Source organism: Patiria miniata, unplaced genomic scaffold (genome assembly GCF_015706575.1).
Source record: "Patiria miniata isolate m_02_andy unplaced genomic scaffold, ASM1570657v1 HiC_scaffold_10, whole genome shotgun sequence".
Taxonomy (NCBI): Eukaryota; Metazoa; Echinodermata; class Asteroidea; order Valvatida; family Asterinidae; genus Patiria; species Patiria miniata.
The window spans coordinates 9,170,018-9,194,578 of NW_024037048.1; the positions used below are offsets into that span (position 1 = coordinate 9,170,018).

The 24,561-nt window shown below is 39.4% G+C and overlaps 3 protein-coding genes across 4 annotated transcripts; all 3 read right to left on the reverse strand.

Annotated features, from left to right (window-relative positions):
- Nucleotides 1-732: 732 nt before the first annotated feature.
- On the reverse strand, nt 733-6,157 carry LOC119737335 (arrestin domain-containing protein 3-like). Its single transcript, XM_038211613.1, has 7 exons — nt 5,925-6,157; nt 4,825-4,941; nt 4,036-4,289; nt 2,462-2,644; nt 2,067-2,255; nt 1,686-1,824; nt 733-1,281 (listed from the first exon to the last, which is right to left on the reverse strand). The coding sequence occupies exons 1-7, from the start codon at nt 6,058-6,060 to the stop codon at nt 1,124-1,126; spliced, it is 1,176 nt and encodes a 391-aa protein (XP_038067541.1). The 5' UTR covers nt 6,061-6,157; the 3' UTR covers nt 733-1,123.
- A 1,354-nt stretch (nt 6,158-7,511) lies between these two features.
- On the reverse strand, nt 7,512-12,968 carry LOC119737341 (arrestin domain-containing protein 1-like). The gene is made up of 8 exons (XM_038211629.1): nt 12,542-12,968; nt 11,437-11,547; nt 11,024-11,271; nt 9,960-10,148; nt 9,566-9,751; nt 9,119-9,278; nt 8,619-8,810; nt 7,512-8,481 (listed from the first exon to the last, which is right to left on the reverse strand). The coding sequence occupies exons 1-8, from the start codon at nt 12,672-12,674 to the stop codon at nt 8,252-8,254; spliced, it is 1,449 nt and encodes a 482-aa protein (XP_038067557.1). The 5' UTR covers nt 12,675-12,968; the 3' UTR covers nt 7,512-8,251.
- A 781-nt stretch (nt 12,969-13,749) lies between these two features.
- On the reverse strand, nt 13,750-18,889 carry LOC119737347 (arrestin domain-containing protein 1-like). Of its 2 annotated transcripts, none has more exons than XM_038211649.1 (7): nt 18,468-18,889; nt 17,233-17,340; nt 16,894-17,024; nt 16,441-16,620; nt 15,867-16,052; nt 15,039-15,147; nt 13,750-14,923 (listed from the first exon to the last, which is right to left on the reverse strand). In XM_038211649.1, exons 1-7 carry the CDS (start codon nt 18,598-18,600, stop codon nt 14,748-14,750), a joined length of 1,023 nt encoding a protein of 340 aa, XP_038067577.1. In that variant the 5' UTR covers nt 18,601-18,889; the 3' UTR covers nt 13,750-14,747. The 2 variants fall into 2 exon arrangements, with proteins under 2 accessions (XP_038067577.1, XP_038067569.1); XM_038211641.1 differs by having other exon boundaries at nt 16,777-17,024; nt 18,468-18,887.
- Between the last annotated feature and the right edge of the window lie 5,672 nt (nt 18,890-24,561).

A 24,561-nucleotide genomic window follows, 5' to 3' on the forward strand; every position in this document is an offset into this window, starting at 1 on the left:
GTAAAACATTTTTATTGGAAAACACATCTCTGTTGCCATTGTAAACGATCTGCACATGTCTCAGGTTAGTGCCTATCATCATGGCCGAGATTTCGGCCTAGTTTATCACCCAACTCGGTGTGTGTAGACACACACTTTGGTTTGACGCCGCCTTAGCGTTATTTGCGGACAGTGGCGGCGCCAGACATTGAAAAAAAAATGAGGTGGGGGGGGGGGCAATAGGGGGCAAGGAAGTATTTTTTGGGGGGCAGTCAATGGTCCGGAAATAAGCCACTACAGCAACTTAGAAGTGTATGAATGAGAAATGTATCAAACCGCAAATAAATGCTTTCATTGACCCAAAATGTGTCCACAGACTGGAACAAATGATTATATCTTCAACTTGTTATGAATCTTTACAGCGAATAAAACAAACATATTAATCTATTTGAAGATAAAGTGTTGGGGGAAAACTGGGGGGGGGGGGCCAAACTGTGTGTGGGGGGGGGGGGGGGGGGGAGGAAACCAATTCCCTCACGGCCCCCCGTAGCGCCGCCACTGTTTGCGGATGGTTGGATTCGACGTACATATTAAACTTGACCAAGGTCAAAGGTCACGTCACGTGGTACTGTAATTCTAAATCTTGCATTCTTATTTACGCGTTCATCTGATGTTTACATTCAAATAAGCAAATTTAAATAATGAGATTGCAAAACTACAGTGTATGTATTTTAACTTAACAAATAATGGACATTTATTTACCAGAAATAAGATTTCACACATTGGAAAGTTCGAGATAGAAATATTTTTGTGGGAAGGCGTCAAAGACTGGGAATATCTATATGCACGGTATCACGTTATGATCACAAACACATCAATATACGCATGTTATTTTAAACAAACACCGTCCTATTCATAGCCAGTACATGATGGGGATTGGAATCAAAGCCAAGTCAGCTTTTGCAAACACACGGTGACACCCCAATATCACTGAGTCACATGCAGAGTTGTTCCATTACAACACACTTCGTTAATGAATTCATTTTGATTCTTATTTGTTATACTTGGTTGTAGCCACATTCCCTTGAAGATTAGCGTGAGTCCAGCATTGCATTATGTCAGATTAACGGGAATTTATTTAATATTACATTGTGGTTACTGTACTAAGATGATTGACTGTGAGATTAATATTAGGCGGATTCTCTGGACATTGGTTGAGATGAGACGCGGTGTCGCGAGTGTGTGGAACGCCTACTGCTTCTTCGTAGCTTGGCGGTGGACAGTCGTTCTCGTTCTCATGCGCTTAAATAGAAAAAAAGAAATACAGGAGAAATGTAAATATCGGTGACACCAACGTTTGTTAATAAGTTATCAAACGAGTAATAATCAGTTATGTCTTTGGCTATTAAGGTCTGTTTTTGTAGGTTGTTGTCAGCCCTGACTATTGGGTTCTCTTTATAGACGTACATGAATGTTTCCTTTGCCCCGATTCAGGCGGGCTTTGCTCGTGATAAAGTTGTACGAATAATATGTCCGGAGTAATTGCTATCGTTTCAGTCTTTTAGGTTTGTTTCTTCAGATTTCTTTTATTTACAAGATCCCGTGTGGAATTATATAGATTACACGTGTGGCAAAGATGCAATGCGCGTTAATATATTTTAAAAATTTCATTTATATTTAACTGACGGCTGAAATTTATGAAGTACCTGATTGCGTTTGCCATATGCCATAATCCCCCATAGCGTTGAGCGGTGGTGCAGTCGATATAACAGGAGGGTGCGTTGCTGCACTGCGGACCGTACCAATCATAACAGGGAACACCTCTTTGCAAAGAGTTGTGTAACACTGGGTGTAAAATAGTCCATAAAAAGGAAATCCAATAGCTTTAACGTATGATGATTACTTAGTTTCAAACGTAATTAAATACGTTAATTAACATCTACACAGTTTTGAAACGATCGGTTAAAACTAATTTTCGGTTGAAAATGGAAGGCAATCAACGTGGAGGTCATTCAAGCTCCTCTAACCAAGTTGTATTTTAAAGCCAACTTTCAATTTTTTAATAAATTGTCCCAAAAAAGACGAACCTTGACAGAGTAGTCGATATCAATCAAGTTACACCCAGCAAGATCAGATACCGGGACATCAGGTGGAATGAGCAGCGGCACCAGAGTAAACTCGGTAATGCGTCCTTTTGGGCAACCAACTTGGCTAGCTTGCTCTGATAAGGTGACTTTTTTGGTCTTGCTGTGGTTCTGGCTTTTGTAGGTAAGTCGCTGTAAGGAAATGAGTAGAAAATTATAGAACGACTTCCCATTGTCTTTTTGATACATAAAAATATTCAAGTGATTATACAGACTAATTTAATTAACAAAAATGCATAAAACCAAATTTTTAGCGTGGACATATATCGTAAATATTTGCCTCATTAAACATTCTCATAGCATTTGCTCCATAGATTTTGAGATGAAAACAGTCCCACCTGTATAAACGTCGCATGAAATACGAGGCTCTCATCAGCAGTGCGATTATCCACGTGACCAGTGACGTAGATGGTTTCCCCAGGAAGGAATCCTTGTCTCGGTAAACCCAGAGAAATGATAGATTCCACATCATCACTACACCCACAGCAGGTTGCAACTGTGGTGTCCCTATGTACAGCTACCTGAAATGTAAAGTAGCATACATCCCTATACAGACCTGTGTTTACTATAGGATCACCGAGTGTATTGGTTTTGGTCCGGGGTAGTTCCCCGCAAATACTCCCTTGCATTGTTTTCATTCGTCAAAAGTGTTGGCCATGTTAGTGACTGCTGTGAGGTTCTGGCATATAAGAGGCCAGGGGCAACTTGCCCCAACTTACCCCTACCCTGCTGCCCCCCCCCCCCCTTCCCCGGCTGGATTAATGTCATTGCGTTAGATAGCTGAATGATACTGAAAATCTGAAGGTGATTTCAATATTGGCTTTAAATTGTTGTTTCCTTGTAGTTATTTAGGCAGTAGATCAGTTCATTTGGTAACTAAAGGCGTCTGATTTGCTCGAGACGAAATGCAGCATAGAAGGCTTAATATAATTTCAGTTGTATCCCTAACCTTTTATTATTATTATTGTTGGTTTATTGAAATTGAACTTGTAGCCAATGGCTAAATTGCATCAATTTTTACAATAAAAAAACAACATATAAACATTAAAAGACAGGGTAAAATTCCATAACAAAATTGAAATACTTCCTCAGAAAAATAAACATGTTATACACTTACACAAGACACCACAAGTTACTTACAACAATAAAAAATATATTAAGAAAAATACAGAGCAAACAACGCTACACAAATATCAAAACTCAACACAGAAATATATATCTAACACAACCACCCCCCTTAGAAAAGTGAATGGTTGCAAAAATACAACTTAATAAAAACAATACCCGAAATTGCACTTTGAAATACATAACCTACTTCAATCTTCCAAAATCCTCATGGCAGTGTGGAGGATTTTGGAGGATTGATGAGATGGTGTTTGAAAAACATGAGGATTTTGGAGGATTGAGGATGAATGGTGTTTTAGCACATGAGGATTTTGGAGGATTGAGGATGAATGGTGTTTTAGCACATGAGGATTTTGGAGGATTGAGGATGAATGGTGTTTGAAAAGGAGGAGGATTTTGGCGGATTGAGGATGAATGGCGTTTGAAAAGGAGGAGGATTTTTGAGGATTGCGGATGAAAGGTGTCTTTCAAAAGGAGGAGGATTTTTGAGGATTGAGGATGAATGGTGTTTTAGCACATGAGGATTTTGGAGGTTTGATGATGAATGGTGTTGGAAAAGGAGGACGATTTTGGAGGATTGCGGATGAATGGTGTTTGTAAAGGAGGAAAATTTTGGAGGATTGAGGATAAATGCATTTTTTTAGGCAGGACTGTCTGACGATTTGAAGGACTGAGGCCTCGGTATCCTTCATTTGAACATAAGTGCAAAATTTTGTAAGATTCGGGAGGATTGAGGACGGTTCCTAGCAAAAAGTGCCTTATTGAGTTTAGATCTAGCTCGTCGCACCTCTGTGTCTGGTATCCGACCCAGATCCACCGTCGGCCCCTTCAATCTAAACCACTTTTCCTCTTTGTATTTCTTGTCGTAGAACGTTTTGTTGCGACTCACGGTCACCTTGGCGAAGTACCGAACATACCCGTGTTTTCCTTCGAAAGATTGCGGTAAACCTTGGTTATTAGGAATCTGAAACTCAAATGGGAAGACATGTCTGCCTGGTAGCAGAGTCCGATCCACAGGGAATCGGAATCGCGCGTGTTCTCCTGCAGTGACAAACAATAATAACACACTTTAATTATTCATCTCATACTAAGTTAAACACTGGCAGGGTTCCGCCTTAACTGTTTTTTTTTTCACTTGCCAGCCGGGCTACAGTATAACAGACTCTTAACTAGCCCGCGGACATTTGTACTAAACCGTATGTTTTTCTTTTATCGGTGACACATACGTGTATGCATCCTGAGGCAATCTCGTCAGTGTTTTAAATTAACAGATCTAATACTTTAACCCTAAACAGTTAATAAAATTAGACACAAATTGATACAGGCATGACAGGTTTAATTGCTTAATGAATTTTATAATTCTTCTTGTCCTTTCATCTTTGCCAGCCCAATAATTTTTGACTCGCCATCTGGGCTACCCAGTTAAGGAATAGTTTGACAAGACCGACGCTGTTGTGACTAGCATTTGGTTAGCGGGATACCGCTAAAGTCGAACCCTGAGTTATTTCTGTAGAAGAGACACAAGCAAAGTTAAAACAAAACTCGTTTGCAACATACAGACAGTAAAATGACCCACCTGTCCCAAATACGACGAAAGTGTCGTCGAAATAATGCTCCTTAGACGAGACATAAGAGTCGTCGGTACTGGGCTTGAATTTTGTTTTTGCCTTTCCACGAAATCGCACCCATATTCCTATGATTACAAGAAAATAAATAAACAATTTCAAAAGACGGTAACCAAAGAGCGTGCATTTCGCCGTAGAATACACGCTTTTTTTGGGGGGGGGGGGGTCCGACGGGTGAATATTTTCCTCCATTTTTCTTTTCTTTTCCAGTTTATAACAGACAGGCATGAGATATTGCATTTGAGCGCAACGTAAGATGCGGTTATGCACATCAATGTTGAGTTTTTGCTAACAAAAAAAGGAGGGCGCTATTTCGTTTGTATAGCGCCTTCCTGTGACCCCACTCTAAATTAAAGGCCGCAATGCATTATGTCGGATGGCGCCACCCCTCCCCCCCCCCCCCCCCCGGGGCCTCGACCGGACCCCCGCTTTTCTTATTCCATAAGATGCTGATGCCCTATACCATGCCAACCTATACACAACCCGTCGATGCTTTGACTAATTTTAAAATGTCCGGTAAATCACAAATTAAGATTAGGCCCTATCTTTCCCAACAGAAATCCGACATCGGCCTAATTTACATTTAACTGACATTTCACACAAATCTGGTTTGTTTAGCAGTAGCCTCATAAGACATACGTCTTCCAACTCGAAATTTGTAAGGGAATTCTCCACATAAGTAATCCTCCACATAGCATCTTTGTTCGTTTATAGTGTTTAGATTGCATGTACTATACTTTACGTAAAGTTGTTTTGCTTTGCCGTTTTTGTAATTTTTGTAACCTTTTGTAATTGTGCAATTGTAAATCCTGCAAATTATTACTTGAAATAAAATTAAATCAAGAACGAAAAGTAGGCCTATTTTAATAATCACTGTAATTCCAAAGTGATTACAATTCTCTGTGAGATATGCACTGACGTGCACTGGTCAGTACGTAGTCGTGCCGTGTTTCCATGTTGATCATAATTATATGCGGCACATCCTTGCAAGGCTCCATCGACTAAGCGTAAACATACACATTATGCACGGAGCGCGCTGTAAATCGCCTACCTTTGATATCCTCCAGGCCTTCCCCGTCCTCTGTGGAATCGATCTCCGTCATTACTTGACCACGGATAACATCTCCAGGAGAATACTCCTCAACATCCCCATCGAAAGCGATCTGTAACCGTTTCAGCTTCCCCATGATGTAAATGAGTGGACAGCTTCATGACAAAATGTGTTTCCCCTAATGACAATGCTAGTGCATGCAGATTGGGTGCCTCAGATCAAATAGAAATGTGGCCATGAAACAGCCGTCTACTCGATTCAATGTAATTCCCGGAATAAAACGTCACAATTTCTCAGTATTGTATAATTTTGAATGTGTAAACTGATTTTTAAAGTGTTGTGATTTTTTTAATTTTGTTTTTTAAATCATTCTTGATATTGACTGCAAACTGCTAAACACTATAGTCTGTTAATTTCCAGTGTGCTTTGCGTACAAGGGTGATTGGGTCGCTTGGCCGATATCGGGCGGCTGATTCAAAACTGACATCGTATCGGACACACGACTAATTAATTCATTTAACAAATTCTAATTCACCAAGTTTAATACGATAGAATGTATAAAAAATTAAGATATATTACAGTCTGTTAACAGATTTGGCTACGACAATTTAAAAATGACTCTTTTAGTAACTAATGAGTTGGATGGAATGTACTGAGCATTAATCATATTTTTTTAGGGAGACAAACGTGATGTGTTCGATCACTCAAGGATCTTTTAAAACTTTCCTCATTCGAATTACATTTTTTTTAAAAATGATTTCAGGTTATTTTTGAATAAGATAAAACCGTATGATCATCTTTAAGAAATTTCAGAAGTTGCAATGCTTTCAATTCAATGCGTATCAACAAAGACCTCCATAAATATCTTTATTTTGATGAGATAATGTAAGCTCAAACTCTAGAAATTCAATTGCGGACTATACAAGAAATTCACGTTTGTGAACTCAAAATTCAGCCAAATAATACTTGTACCCCTAATCGTGGACAGTTCTAAAAAAAATCACGATTGTAAACTTAAAACTCCGCCAAAAATTCAATGCAATACATCACTGTTTTCAAGAGTTATCGTGTCCACAACGACCCTGTCCCATCTGTACAATAGGCAGATTTTCGGTAGAATGTGACTTCAGATACGCAAGATTTGTCCGTGTTGACAAAAAAATATTTACGGAGACAAATAATTATTTGTCGTAATATTTTGTGGGTTTTTCCTTCCCGTCATTCCAAATCATCTGGCTAAAATTCACTTCAATGCATCATATATTTCATAGTTTTCGTGTCCATAACGACTGTGTATCGTTTCCAAGCAATAATTAGCCACATATTCTGTAGACTGTGACTGAAGATGCATAAGTTTTTCTCCGTGTTGACAAAAAATAATATTAACGGAAAAAACAACATTTTGTTTGTCTCAATATCACTTACAAATGAAGCGAGTAACGTATCGTTCTGACTCCCAATCCTCTTATTTCTTGTCCTTACTGACTTCATCACTAAACTGCTAATTTTCCCTGTACCTATTTGTACATGTCCTAATCCTTACAAACAACACAGCACATAATATGACAAGAGTACAAATGAATTTGTTGGAAATACCTTTTATTTTCACCTGAACAGGTATCTCATCCTTTTAGTCCTATTTAAAACCTTTCTGCATCATGAATATGTCCGAAATGCTAAAGAAATTGCACAAATAAAGGATAATTGCACAGTGGGCTTACAATGGTTCACTGTTGAAGTACTTGTGTACAGGATGAAAAATGACTACTTTTACATAATTGGCATTTTCTCAGCAACCCAAAGTGCTATTTTCATGATTGTTTCAGTATTTGAAAGAAAACTCTCTCAGCTTTTAATCTGATACCCTAAACATAAAAATCCACCGATCTTTTTTATTTAAAGTTAAATGTTTTAGGGTTGCAATTTTTTGGGTCACCCTGCATGCTTTCATAATTGTCATAGTCCTACACTTTTTTATGTTCATAGATTTAAATTAAATTTCAAAAGACTAGGCCTATAACATTTGAGGAACACAGCTTTATGAGAAATTTAGAAAAAAATAGAAAAGACATCGGCATGATTATTTACATTCAGCGTAATTTGCTTCGATAACAATGACGCTTGAAATTTTGATAAGTTCTATTTAAAAAAAATAAGCCTTCATCTGCAGCTACTTGTTACCGTTCGAATCGTTTTATAACAAAAATGATGCATCAATAACACGAGTCAAAATGCAACACAGACAATGGGATAACAGCATAGGCCTATAACACAATGGGTACGATAAGCTTTTGTATTATGCACACTTTTGGAGTTGTACCGATTGATCACAACGAAGTTGTTGCGGTAGTTTCTTCATGTCTGTTATCCATGTCAAGGTTGGTAGAGGGCGCAAGGCTACGTCGAGAGTACCGCCCGTCACCATAAAACTCCTGCCAATCTGGATCGGTTGTCGGTGCAACTCTTGCACACTCTGTTGTTGCGACGGGTTGTGTTAATGTGACAACTTCACGGTAAATTTGGGGAGGTGGATCACCCTGGACTCTGCTGTTGTCAACTGATGAATTAAAAAAGGAATGCATAATTAAGATGTGACCAAGTTGCATCTACGCATTTCTTCTATTCTGAGTATTTAATCTCGATGAGTCGCAGAGGTTAATTTCTCGGACTTGACTAAACCAATCGAACATTTACCACTGTCGTCCACCTGTCTTGCTGGGTCATCTTCTATCGATGGGTTGCTTTGATCATGGGTATCAGTGGTTCCTTCATGTCTTGTACTCAGTGTTGTAGTTGCGGTGGGCGTGTCAACTGTAAAGGGGCGGGATCCGATTGCTTCTTGGTAACTTGGAGGCGGTGAATCAAACTCTGCTGTGACACAGGAAGCTGTCAAAAAAGGCAGGTGTGGCGAAACTGTAACAAGTGCAATGTGCTTCCACCAAAAACAAACTTCTGTCCTCATATTGCTCTGATTTAAGGCCGTCATTTCTAAAAGAGATATTTCAATATGAAGTGCGATTTTTGTTTTATGTGATACAATGTTAGAGCATTCCTGGAATTACTTTCAAATTTACATAGACGCGAAATTTAAAGCAGCAAGTAACTACCTTTAAAAATGACATCCGAGAACTGTAATTACAAACATTTGTTTCCATGTGTAAGAAGTTCAGGCGTGGGTAATGTGACATTCATACCTGGTTGTCGGGTGATAGGAGGAACGATAAGTGATGTATTCTGTATTGGCGATAGCGCAGAAGATATCGGCTGGATAGACGATACCACGGGCACGTAGTTACGAATAGGCACTGTTCCAATAGTTACCGGCAGTCTGGTTGCACTAGAACCGTCACTGACCTGTAGAAGAGACAAATACATCGCGTAGAACAGAGTATTGGCTGTTCGCTCCAGTGTTAAAAACACAAGGATCATCCCCAAAGACGTAGACGTGAATATAGAGCATGCGTAGTCTGGATGGCTAAACCACGTGAGAGCAATGAACCAATGAGGATTACCGGAAACCGTATTAGTCTGGTGGGAAAAACCACACAGTGCCCTGACTTCACGAAGTTCTAACTTAGTTGTCCCCTTGTTGAATCAATTCATTAAACACGACAAGGTTCTTTATGATATCTGGCACTTACCATTAGGTAGTAGCAATTCGAGATGATGTTACATCCGGGTAGGCCTGATGGAGGCACTAACGGAACCTGTAATGGCCCCACAGTGAAGGTTTTCATCCGTCTAATTGGACACGTGACCACCGCAGATGCACTGCACAACAGGTTCTGAGTTTCCCTGACTCCTTGTCTATGATGGAATCCTGATTGCTGAATTATAGGAGAAATAAATTACAACTGTCAATATAAAACTGTTCATGCGTGTCATACGTAATAATGGCCCTCAGCCTAAACTCAGTTCGTTAGACCAATAATTTTCACATCAGGCTGCTTTTAGAACGATCCATGATGACATGAATCCGAATTGTTTAACTTAAAGACGCATTTCTCGTAAAGACAAACAATATACAAATTTTACCTGGAGTAGCGTTCCACAAACGATTCTCTGCGCCGTACCTGTGCGATTGTCCACGTGACCTGTGACGTAAATGTTTTCTCCTGGAACATATCCTTGTTTTTGAAGAGTAACGAAAAGATTTGATATGACTATCGAATTACATTCACAACAACCTCTGTGTACGCATTCACTGGATGCATGCAGAGGATTCTGAAAAAAAAAACACCAATAAATGAGATGTTAAGTAAGATTTGAGGCTTTGCATGGTGGAGATACTTATGAATGAAAGGTTTGCGGAAACACCATGTGGGAATAATTTCTCAACTAAGAAAATGGTTCTGAAAAGAACTCGACGTTCCGGTCAGTATGCTCTGACTCTCCTGAAGACGGTCAGAGCTTACTGACCGGAACGTCGAGTTTATACCCCTGGTTCTTTTCAGATCCTTTCTCTTAGTTGAGAAATTATTCGCACATGGTGTTTCCGCAAATTATTCATTCAAATGAGATGTTATTAATAAGGCAATAAATGTGTGCTTGGCTGGTTTTAAACACTATGTTTAACACAGTCTGGACGCAGATAATTTGTCCAGAGACGAAGGCGAGGGTCATTATCAGCGTCCAAACCGGTCTTAAACATGGTGTTAAATACCGGCCAAGCACATATTTATTCCCATTAATAAATGCCTCTCAGAGTCTGGTCTTAAACATAGTGTTTAATACCGGCCAAGCACACATTTATTCCCATTCATAAATACCTCTCAGAGTCAAAACCACACTTGAAATGTGTTTGAAACCACACAGCTGGTGTTTTATCAACCGTTTAAGACTGGTCACGTGACGGGCGCTCGACCAATAGGAATGGGTAAACTGTTTTAGGTAGTTATGAATATATTATATCAACCATTTTACTTGTACATAGGGATGCTGACGAATCACGTGATTTATTTTTTAAAATGATCTATTTAGCGCTTCAGTGTAGACCTAATAATAAGGCAATATTTCAAAATTATACAAGGTATATCGTTCTCATAATTTATAGCAACAATACATTCACGAGTTGATAACTATTACTGATGCATTCAAACCTGGAGACCGCTGATTGTGTTCAAATCTACCGGTGAGTGGATCACATGAAACACTCTCTCCACGCTGTGGTCTTGACTGAGAATCATTCCTGACATGATCAGTGTAGCTCTCATCTTGTAGCGGATGTATCCGAATTCTCCCTCAAATGATGGAGGCAGAGGTGCTTCAGGCATCAGGGCCAATGTAAAAGGGTAACTAGTAGCGCCTGGTTGGATGTTAAAATTGTGTCTTTCGCTTTGGCCAGCGCCTAAAACGGATTGGAAGGAGAGAATGTGTATTTCTCATTACTTTGAATGGTGGTTTATCGACACACATCATCAAAAAAGATCTCCATATTCTTTTGTCGAAATAATATACAATTGTTCAGTTTTCCCTCAGCGTATACGATAGTTGATTCCACCTTGATACCAACCTGTTCCACATAACGTAACTCTTGAGTTGAGGTAACATTCTTGTAGATTCGGCTGCTGTTGCATGTTTGGTATTCTGGTGACTGCTTCGCCATGAAACAGCAATTCCAAACCTGTAATGAAGTAAAAGATACAACCACTGAAACATTAACATACTTGTTGTTATTGCAAACAATGGACAATCTTAAATCATCCAACGGTTTTGATATCATCTGTGAAAAAGTATATTTTTGTTCGGAAACCAATTCTGTGTAGTTTCAGTTGATTCTCGTTTTGCAAGAAAGACCAAGATGTAATTTAAAACAAGATGCGTTTCTTGTATTGTATTTTTTCTGCAATCCTTGAAAAAGCACATTTTGTATCCCATTGATAACCAATTTTCATTTAGCCATTTTTAACAAGAATTTATATTCATTAGCAAACCCATGTTAGGCAGAAACCTCAAGGTTTCAGCTATTGCAACACCAAACAGTTGCCGGAATGTTGGATATTTTCTGTCCTAAATGTTCTTTTCTTTGGTAATCCCTTGTTGTTTCAGTACATGACAGTAGGCCAATGAGCAAAGCTTTCTCACTTGATGTTTTCAGTGTGCAAATTTTTGAACAGAAACCCCTAAACTGAACAATATCTTCCTAAAAATTACATCGCCGCCAGTAGCGCACTTCTAATCAGTTGTCAGAAAAAGCATCAATCATCCAAAATGGTGAATGATGTCAAATAGTTTTCATACACTTAAACGGAGTAGAAAGTTGCGCAAAATATTATTTTCATAAGTTAAATTGATGTCATGGTCTTTTTAAATCCGGCATTACTGAGAATACAGAGCGATGTGAAATCATTTTCCTAATAGGCCTATTTTTTTTTTTTGGGGGGGGGAGGAATTATTTCCAATGTATTATTCGTTATATTTACTACTGTAACGTTAATCTACAATCCCGTCCAGAATGGTTCGTTAGCCTCCCACGGCCACCCACTCCCCCGCCCCCGGTCAATGTTATTCTCTTCAGCTGATGGAGCACACACCGCGCAATGAGACAACATTGACCAGGGGCCGGGGGCCCATCGAGATTTGGTCAGGTTTGTAGCCGAACACTGATCGAACTGTACCTTTGACGTGGTTCAATCCTCCTTCATTGTCAGCGTCAACGTGTACAATTACAGCTCCTCGTATTTCAGTGCCTGGGTAAAACGCATCTACATTCCCGTCCAAGTTGATCTGAAGCTGCCTTAGTTTCCCCATTATGTCGTGTTATCTGTATCTTCACTCCTACATTATGTTCAGCATCTTACTCATTACTCAGCATATTTAACATCGCCATAATCATCTCAAATCAGATGAAATTGAATGAGCATGGCGCGTTTGGTTGGTTCCATTTAGCGTTCGACGACTGGAAATACTGATTCACGTTGACAGGGGGCCAAAGGTTACTTTGAATAATACAATGTTAAAGTTCAAGTGTCCTGTATGTAGGTAAGCTGCAGTGTTCATTTCATGTCATCGAAATACTTGTATTTCTGTCCAGTTTATTTAAGGATGTAGAAGACTGCACAAGTGTTTAGAGTCTGAACAAAGTGATGCTATACTAGTCTGGTTCCCAGGCCAAAAGTACGGACTATTTCTGATAAATCTTATCAGGTCACCTGTATCTTTACAAAATAGATATATGGCACGTGACCAAAACGGGAGGAAAGTCTCCCGTTCCGAAAATGTCTGAAGTTTGCCGAATGCATTTCGTCGATACTCTCGGATAGCGCCCAGGTATTTGCAGGTGTAAATATTTTCATGTTATGCTTATTAAAATAAATAGGAGTTGATAATTAATCAATATTCACTGCTTTCATTTAAAAACTTGAAATTTAATGACGTTTTTGTGCATTAAGTATGCCCTCAGATCGAGCTTTAATGAGTCATGTACTATTTTGAATTTTAACGACGGTAACTGGAGTTTTCCAAAACTCGGCGTGGTCCCCATTTTGGCTTCGCCTGTTAACACTGCCATTTGGGTGCCTAAATGTGAAGATTCCAAGTCAACATCTGTCAGTGTTTTCAGACAGAAATATCAAACTGTATATCATATTAACTGTATCAAATATGAAACAAGTGATTTATTCAAAAATTTGATCAGAACATTAAAAGCTCTAAAGCTAAACTGGAAACGAAGCAGAGCTTTGCAAAAGGGCCGTCATGGTTATTTTTCTGCGTTGCCTGACCTGCAATTTACATGTAGACGGGCGTTGGGGAAAATTGTCAGGTCAGGGAACCAGACTACTAACGGTCCTTAACACTGTGCTCAATAGAGGGCGGGATACAGACGTAAAATATAACATTTTAATAAATCATACAATTTTTTTCAAGAGTGCGGGTTATTAATCTTTAAATTCTATTTATTTCCATTCTGCTAAAAGGGCTGGTTCACTGTGCAAACATGAGAGGGAATAATAGCAATTAATCAAAAAAATATCAAAATGCATAACAATTACATTAATTTCACTGCCGTTAACAACATATCAAAAATAAAGTGTAAAGTGTCCAGTGAGATATTTTCTTTTTTACTTTACATAATTGTTACAGCCTACTGGACGTGTTTTGTACGGTACGCAAATAAATAGACCTAACACTGATATTCCCGTGCATATTTACATATTCATCATGTACATCAAATTACTTAACCCATAAAGATCCCCAACCAGCCAAACTCCAACACCAGGGTTTGTTGGAATCTGTTAGGATGAGTGCTTCACTAGTACTATCTGTGCTTTACGTGGTATTTGGCCTACCATAAATAAACAGCTAGTGCAACTGCATGTGTACAGCTTACTATGTGGTGTTGGGATTTGCAAGGATGAGGAAGGTTTTTATTGATCACCCTTGGGAGTAAGTTTAAGGAAAGAAAGTGGAATGTTTTTTAAAAACTTTTTCAAAAGTTCATGCTTTCAATGGAACAACAAGCTTCCCTTTGAATGATTTACAAGTGACAGCCTCTTTACAATGTAAACAGTTTATAGACTGAAGGATTGATAAGGAATTAAAAATCCATTCTTTTACCCGTCAATGAATTAATGTCGTCATATACGTTACATTTCAGTGCAATTATTTCAGTGCAATATACAAAGCACACAATTAAGACGGTTAAATCTATTTTACCAAATCTGTTAATACGGACTTAAACATTTAATGATGAACAATGTCCTTAGCACTTTTGATACTAGATCTTTTTGGACAGAAAATGTATTTTCTTCTTATTATATTTGTGATCACGAGCAGCTCAAAATTCCACTTCTGTATTTCTGAGTAGTTTTGAGAAAACCATCTCTACCGGTGAGAAGCGAATGCGAAGTCCCCCATGCGAGCAAAATATGTGTACCTAGGGAGAAACTCTCCCTCACTCTGAAAGTCCTCCTTGGTCATTTCATAGGCGATGCGGTCCGTCACACTAACCACTTGTTCGTAACTCGGCGGAGCATCATCGTCAAGCTCTTCTGGGGGAGCTTAATGAGAAAATGTGAAGAACAAAAATGAGCATTTGTAAAAAAGAAGTGGCGGAATTAAGTCCTTCACTAATGTCAAGTAAAATGTTGTTTTCTCTCTTGGTAAATATCCTACCGGATGGGGTTCTTGTACGGTCAGTTGTCCTGGGAACTCTCCGTCTGCTAGTACCTGCATTCCGAAGCGGCACCGTTCCAATCGTTAGCGTGAATTTTCTGTCCTTGCACTGCACACCAATTAAGAGGAAAAAATGTGAAACCCCACTGCACGCTTCGCAATATCATCGATATATGGAGATTATGTATGTTGCTGGAAGAAGACATTTTAATATTTCAAGTTGTAGGCTACTCGTCTGCTTGTCGTTTCCACTATCACAGCATTGATCGTCTGTGTTATTTTGTTCATCGTCATCGACACCACGAAGTAACACCCAAGTCCACCTCAGTGTTACTTTATGAGCACCGCTTAATGACACATTTTGGTGTCACGAAGTATAGTAACACTCAAGTGTGCACGCGCCCATCGGATCCTGACTCGAACGATTTTCGTTTTTACAAAGTTACAACACTGTTTCGGAAATACTATTTGCATATAAACGCTTTAAAACGTTTGACAGGAAGGTAATTCAGCCGTCTCCTTGTGGGATTACAGACAATTGTAATAAAAAGCCTTCAAACTTGTGAAATAAAGATGAGTGTTACTTCGTGAAAACAAATATCACTCGTTTCTGTAAAATACGCGCGCGTATCGCGAATTCAAGTCCACTTAGGTGTTACTTCGTGGTTTCACTGACGCAGTGTACATGTACAAAATGTACAAAGGTTGATGTTCAATTCAACAAAAATTGTTCTTACATTTTCCTATAAAAAAAGGTTCTTAAAATTCTCCAAAGGGGTGATTTGTTTATATAAGATTTGTTTACTGAGATTGGTTCAGCGCACGTACCAGTATAAAGTATTCAATATTGATAAGATCACAGCCAGGCAGACCAGACGATGGCACAGGTGGAATTCGGAGTGGTCCAATGGTGAAGTTAGAAATTCGTCCCTTTGGACAAATCACCTTGGAGTCGATCTTGGCCAAGACGCGTTCAACGTATATCGGAGAGGTTGGGAACGAAAATTGGATTTCCTGAAATTGAAAATAATAACATTAGATGCGAAACATTTACGAAAGTAGGGCCCTAACTGTACCACACGCAATCGTTTTCAAAATGACGATGTATCTCAAAATGCAAAAATGCACTTCTTTGTCATCTAAAATTGTTTTTAAAAATGTGATCGTCTTTGAAATCTATGTCAAAAAGGACTTTAGTTGTCTTTTTGCGTACGAATTAAGAATTCCGGTTGTCCCAAAATCCATATTTTTGTATAGCAACACCATGGTTAGGAGTTTAATATTCACACATCTCCACACATGCCTTAATGCAGTTTTTTTTAACTCTGATCATTGCAGTTAAATTTGATTGGTGTTTTTTTTAAGTGCGAGGGGTGTTCTCCGATTATGCAAAACGGATTACCTGAATGAGCTTGACTCGAATTGAGAATTGATCATCCCCTTTTCGATTATCGATTCGACCAGTGAGATTAACACTTTCCCCAGGAACATATCCTTGCTTGGGCATAGTAAGAGAAAGCGTAGCAACTGGGGGTCCGAGTCCAAACCAACCACGTGTTGTGACGTCACAGGTCATTGGCATCTGCAACATTCAACAAAATTATGGACAAATGTTATGGAAAGTTGAGGAGAACTTTGCATTAAGATTACAATGGTCACTAAATCTGCGCTGTCAAGAAATTGACGTCATTTTGGAGCATGCGGATTGTGTGGAAAAGAAATGAATGAAGCTACACACCTTTAACCCAGATATGGTGTTAAGATCCACCGCCGGTCCAATCACACTGAAATATTTCTCTGTTCTGTACTCTTTGTAATTACGCAAACTGCGTATGAGAGAAAGAGTAGCTTTGACCTGATATCGAACACAACCGAGTTGCTCCTCAAAAGCTACGGGGAGAAGTTTGTCAGGAAGACGAATCGCGAATGGGAAGACTTGTTGACCAGGGGCAATGTTTAGGCTCCTTACATCAGTTGTATCGGGACCTGTCATGAAACAAAAACACGATATCAAGAGCAATTCCTGCCAATGGTGGATTGGATTTGAAAGAAATTAAATCGGTTGACTTTCATAATAAAAAAAGAGCAATACGTACATCTGTAAACGTTCATTCTTTTGACAGCTGCTAATATATTTGTAACATTTGATGAACATGACAGAAGGATATTTGTTATATAGTAATTTAAACGATACCTGTTCCAAATAGAATTTGAGTTGTGTCGAAGTATCCTTCATCCTTCGTGCCTGCATTACCGGATTGACATGCGATTCTCGCCCCGCCAATGAATCGCAACCATATCCCTATATAAGAAAATATGAATTTAGACTCTTTTCCTCTTAGACAGGTACGTGACCTTGATAAGGTCAAGACCGTTCAGACAGTGTTGAATACATTATTTTTTCATAATTTTGATTCTTTGTTATTATGATTGGAAACCTTTTTATGAGAAAAAAACTTAGGTACACTGTGATAATTATGGTACAACTTGAAAAGTGGTATGGGAGCACAAATGTGGACATTGGTCAGAACCCCCATTGGAGTTCCATGATGTGCTTTACCTATCGGTGAATAGAACAAAACACACAGGGTTAAAATGTATTAAGAAAGTTGTTATTGAAAAATGCCATGGAGCAGTTTGGAATCTTTTGAGAAATGATAGGCAACCATTCAGGGGAAAAAAACTTGAAATTTCCCATGGGAAAAAGCCCATAGGAAAACTCATTTAAAAAATGTCCACGTAATTCCCATGTGAAATTTTCCCCGTGGGACCCCATGGGAATTACATGGTGAATTGGCCACCATGTAGCATGGGATTTTTCCCATGGGAATTACATGGGAGATTTTTGTAAGGAGTTGATATTCCGGAAAATGACTAACGTGTAAGCCTTTTGCATATACTGGCAATCAAAACAACTTACCAGCTTCAGTGCCCCCTTGACAATGGATGCACCTACAGTGACAGGTGTCCAAAGTCCTTTTCCATGAAACACAGTTTATATATGCGCCTGTGTGCGTGTTAAGTATTCATTTACATGCTCAGTATTAAAAAAAAACATGAAAAAAACCCACACACTATAACAAAAAATGAAGACTCAACATTATTTAGTTCATAGGCTCATGACATAATGGCGAATCTCCCATATGTCATATCCCAGCTCATACTAGGTTCATGGTGATATGAGCTGGATATTTCAAGCTAACTCCACAGTTTACACCTTTCAAATTGCAGCAGCCTAAGCGTTTAGGGTAGATATTAGTTATTTCAACAACAGTTAATACTATAATCCACTATTAATCTGACAACTATATCAATTATCCTCGAAATATTATTACTAACATGAATCTGTTCCCGAAAATAAACCCACAACGTCCGTTATTTTATCTCTAACAATATGCCCGGCCCCGTCAATGCTGTGCGTACGATTACCTTTAATATTGTCCAAGCCTCGTTCTGTATCTGCTTCTATTAGGAGAATAACCTGTCCTCTGATGACGTCACCGGGTGAGAAAACATCCACATTGCCGTCAAAAACAATCGTGAGATTCTTCAATTTCCCCATGGATTGCTTGATTTCTAAACACAGTACAGATGGATAACGCAATATTTGGAAGACTCATCTAAAGACCATTGCATTAGCGCGTAGTGAGTGCAGGGTATTCAGCGCATCGCAGGTCATGTAATCGCTTCTCACTAAATCGCAGCGTTTGTCCATCCATCATCCATATGAAGGTAGTATAGGAAACAGCATCGAGCGAGTAGACGATCAACGTCTGCAAAACTCTGCATACTAAACATGGGGCAAGCATAATGCATTGAGAGGAGCAAGGGTCATCCTTCGACTAGACTGGACCTCAGTCCCTCGTACGTTTGAGGTCCCGTGTGCAGAAGGAACAAGTTTTATACCCTGTGACTGTGAGAATATTAACGCTAACCTGTAAATTAATTGTTTTGTTAATAAATTGCGCGTCGGTTGTGAACTCGAAAATAACATAGATGCCGGGGTGGGGGGAAGAGTTTCCCCCCCCCCCCCCCCCAGTTTGCCCTCCCAAGACTTCTCCTAACTTTGGCAACAAATACATTTATTGTTTCTTTTCTTCGCTGTTAAGATGTGGACACATTTTGGACCAATGAAAACAATGTAAACATAAAACACACCAGGCATTATGCTGAACATACAGCCGGCGTAGACAGTGTGCAGTCTATACGTCTTTGTACATTTTTGTTATACATTTTCCATTGACCATTCTGCGGTTTGATTGTTCATTCATAAAAACGATACACTTCTATTAGTTGCTCTATAGTTCAAGTGGCTTATTTCCGGATCGGACCATTGACAATAGCCTAGCGCGTACACAGGCTTAACCTTTTTTTTGGGACTGCCCTCAATAATATTTCCCCAATTGCCCCCCCCCCAAAAAAAAAATAGAGTCTTGCGCCGCCACTGTTTAAAAAGCCACATAGGATTTTGCATATTTATCCCAAAAGTAAATATTATCAAAAGCTTATAATATATGCCTATAGCTAAAGATCATACTGGTGCTAAACATGCCGTGAAATTATTCCGTTTGTGCAGGGTGAGTAAAAAAAAAGCGGAACCCAAACCCCAACAATTATATTTCATGCTTAAAATAATATTTAATTAATAAATAATAATTTTTGGTGCTACTTTTTTTTTTTTTTTTAAATATGAACTTTATTTTATGGGGTTTGGGTTCCGCTTTTTTTTTTTACTCACCCTGTAATGCCTGTATGCTGTCATTGAGAAGAAATTTAAAAAAAAAGTAGGTGATTTTCGACGATCAGTAAATCGATCGATATTTTGAAAGTTGAAATCGGTCGTGTTCCGCGATCAAAAGGTTGGGTATGGTTTGTCACCATTTCCTCGAAAAAGTGTATCATTAGAGCTGAAAATAGAACAGCTTAGAGGTTTGAGAGCTACAGTGGATTTTGCGTTGTGCTGTTATTGGAAACAAGTAATGATCCGATATTCCTTTGAGCGTGAAATTATTCAAATATAACTTAGAGCACCACGGCAGCTTCTCGATATTCAAAAGCCGCTTATCTGTCCAGAAATCAAACTGGAACATGCTTTATCATCTCAATAGGAATCGTTCCGGCAATGTTTAAGTAATTTCATTTTTTAAACATTGTAAGGGGTTACAAACTGATACATTTGACTGTTGGGAAAGTAGAAGATTACCCCAAAGCGGCATTTTATGCCGAAAAATAGGAAAAATTGCTTGAGATTTGCAAGGAAGATACCTTAATGACTTCTAACACATTCCAACTCATTTTGACAGATATGCCATTCTTAAGAAAAATCATGTCGACATGTTGGTTGATAAAGAGTCAAAAAGTATGCTTTTTGTTTTCATAAACGGCTATGTACCCCATGCATGATATTCGAAATTGTATATGGATGGTAATTGGACGTTCCTTTTGTATCTGAAAGGAATTTCTGCAATTTTGTGTCAGATGTAAGATTAATTTCTTGCATTTTTTTCCAAAAATTGTGACCAAAAAAAAACCGTGGAGAAAATCAATCAGAAATCGATATAATTTGTTCAATAAATAGGTGATGTCTGCGCATTAGCTGTAATAGGCTACTGATTGATACTCCTTTGCAGTCAAAGGGGTTTCTGTGTGGTTTGTGGTAAGCGGTAAATTTATGGCCAATCTTTTTTTTTTAATGTAAGATTTTTGTTTTCAAATATTGGCTTAAAACTGAAAATGCATGAACAATTTGCAAGGAAGACAGTCCAAGAGTCCCTAGAACAAATCCAAATTCATTTTTTGGACAGGTGTGCTTTTTAAAAAGACAAATTTGCTGAAACATTTTCGGCTAAAAATGGTATTTAGAAACAAAGCTGATTTTTTGCCCAAATTTATCGAAAGTTGGCTGACAATTGATTGGTGTTCAATATGACGAATAGTCGTCAAACAATGAATATAACGAAAACAATGCAGTGTGTTAAGCGCGACTAAAACAAAACAAGCCAAATTAAAGCAAACTAAAATTTGTTTTCAAAAGAGGGCGCGCTACACAAATAATGGTCTCCTTCGTAAAAAGAGTTTGTCAAAACAAAAACAAAGATCTTGCGGACATTCACCCAAGAAATACATTGACTTGAAACTTTGGCTTTTTGATTGGTTGTGTTTATATAACTTCAGTTTTTATTTTGAACATCGAGAGAAATTTCAAAGAAATAGCAATAACATCACCAAAACTAATGTGTTAAGCGTAAAAAATAAAATCCGAGCGAAAGTGCATAGCCTACTATGAAAATTTGGACTTGACACCATTAATTGTCAAGAGCGCCACCTGTTGTTAATGTAATTGACATGTGTGCGACAGACGTTTCTTCCATTTTTGTGTGCGGTGTGAAAATGTCGGGTGAATGTGCTGAGAATTAATCTGTACTATAAATAAGGCGCTTTTTTGTACCAATGCAGAGCCCACCATATACGGCTGACCTGATAGAATAGGTCATGTAAGTGAAGGCAATTTATTTCTCTTGGTAATCGGAGGTGTATTTTTTGGCGATGTTCACTTCAACTAGCTCAAGTAACAAGTCAGTTCGACAATTCGAGGCCTCGGGTGCGCAATGAACTGTGGGATAGAAATTTGATAAACAAACCCACGTGGGGGCGGGCAAGTGTATTGTGGGTGCGCCGTTGGCGTAATCATGGAGAAATAAAACACTATTTCTCCATGGCGTAATCATGGAGGAATGATTTAATGTGCATATCTCGTTAACGCGAACTGCTGTAAAAGCAGCACCTACATGTTATTGTTTTCCATTGGCCATAAACTCAATAATTACCCAACTGGATATTTTCTAGAATTAGAAGACCCGGGCTAGCCTAGCACTGTGATTTCTGAAACTAAATCCACCCAAAAAGTTGCCCTGGTTCACTACACTGGTTGATCTATAATTCTCGAAAATTCCAGTCCAGAACAATTGGTGTTTGGATCATCGTTCAGATTTTTGGGAGGAAATATGAACTTTTAATTAACCACGTTAACTCACCACTGGTCATGACCACCGTCAGTTTTTAGACACCTCGAATGTTGACCACACACTTGATACAAATAAGCTGCACGGAGTAATTTAGTCTGGATTGGTTTCCCGACCAAAAATAGAATCCCATTCCTTTATTAAATATACACACGTGAAGGGCGCCACACCTGTACGTGTTATGGCCGCTCACATGCGGAAAGAAATCACATTCGGGGATCTGCCGAAGAGCCCATCAATGCCTTGATTATCATCCAACAGCAGTCAGGCCAATAGACCGTATTATAACACCTGAGTGAATCCCCGTCATCTGATTGGTGGATCGTTGAGCACATGTCTTGAATTATTCGTACCAATGCACGGCGCGCGCGTGGCGCGCAGCGCACAGTGCAATGGAAGTACTATTGCACTGATTAGAAGTACCATTGCACTGTCACTGCACATGTTGCCGATGGTGGCGCTTTGGTGTTTAAATTGGCAATAAAAGTTCTGAACTTATTGAACTGTTTGAGTTCTAAACTTATGGAAAAGTTTTAAGGCATTTTGTAAGGTGAGATAAATGAAATATTATAGTTCTCAACCTGTTGAACAGTTTGCATAATGTGATAACTCCGAACTTGTCAAACTTGTAAAAAAATTTTTTAACCTGAATAAATTGGCTTTTAAAAGTCAACCAATCAGATGAGGAGGATTTATTCAGGTGTTATATAAAACAAATAATGAGTGTTTTACGTTTGTGCAATAGAAAGAATAATTTCATTCGGTGACAGATGAAATGTTCCATTCCACTCGGCTTCGCCTCGTGAAATGGAACATTTCATCTGTCACCTCATGAAATTATTCTTTCCATTGCACTCACAAACATTCATTATTTGTATACTGTCACTGTACATTCATAGCGCATTGACCTTCCGAAATGTCATAGGGCCTTCTAATTCTAGAAGTACCAATTGGAAAGCTTTTTCATTGTTGAAACACTAATAGTAATGTGAACTATACTGTCCAAATATATATGCATAAATAATTTTCAATGTATTTCTTTAAAAGCTGTTAAAACAAATACCGGTACACACGTGTTGGTACATGATTGTATACGCTTGTCTAAATTCAGACATTTATCCTTTTCACCTTTCTACCAGCATGATTAAGTTTAGAGGATTCTGGAATATACAGTGTGTATCAAACAAAATGTAAACAAAATATAACAAAATGCCAGATTTAGAATGTGTAACCAACATAGAAAAAATAGGTATGGTTTGAAAGGTACGCCTTCCTACTTTAAAATGAAACATGAAACGTCCAAATCTGATAATTTTTGACAGAGTTATGAGTAATTTTCCAAGAGAGGTCAAATTGACATGGGACTAAGTTTTCAATTTTAGGCATTGGGAAAAAGGTAGCCTACCGGTAATTCGGGCAATTCACAATGCAGTGCACCACCAAGAGTTTGCCATGGAGAGTTCATTTTCCCAGTGTATTGTGGGAGATAGTCGACAAATTCGCAGCGCGGGACATTTGAAATTGTTAGTTTTTTCCGCTCAGTAGTTTCACAAGCGTATGATTCCAGTATCTGTTTGCCCTTTTCTTTTCTTTTTATCAATATGGTGTTTTTTTGTAAGTCGGCAGAACGCTGTTTTCTTCCATCTTCTTAGGTTGCAAAGCCTCTTCCCTGGCCACGGCCTGGGCCTGCAAGGACCACCATCTGGCCAATGGCTTGCTGGCCGCCCAGTGCAAGGAGTTAGCCTGGTGGAGGTGCTGAAGGCCATCATGCTGCAAGGACCACCATCTGGCCAATGGCTTGCTGGCCGCCCAGTGCAAGGAGTTAGCCTGGTGGAGGTGCTGAAGGCCATCATGCTGCAAGGACCACCATCTGGCCAATGGCTTGCTGGCCGCCCAGCGCAAGGAGTTCAGCCTGGTGGAGGTGCTGAAGGCCATCACGCTGCAAGGACCACGTCTGGCCAATGGCTTGCTGGCCGCCCAGTGCAAGGAGTTCAGCCTGGTGGAGGTGCTGAAGGCCATCACGCTGCAAGGACCACCATCTGACCAATGGCTTGCTGGCCGCCCAGCGCAAGGAGTTCAGCCTGGTGGAGGTGCTGAAGGCCATCATGCTGCAAGGACCACCATCTGGCCAATGGCTTGCTGGCCACCCAGCGCAAGGAGTTCAGCCTGGTGGAGGTGCTGAAGGCCATCACGCTGCAAGGACCACGTCTGGCCAATGGCTTGCTGGCCGCCCAGTGCAAGGAGTTCAGCCTGGTGGAGGTGCTGAAGGCCATCACGCTGCAAGGACCACCATCTGACCAATGGCTTGCTGGCCGCCCAGCGCAAGGAGGTCAGCCTGGTGGAGGTGCTGAAGGCCATCACGCTGCAAGGATCACCACGCTGCAAAGATCACCATCTGACCAATGGCTTGCTGGCCGCCCAGCGCAAGGAGTTCAGCCTAGTGGAGGTGCTGAAGGCCATCACGCTGCAAGGACCACCATCTGGCCAATGGCTTGCTGGCT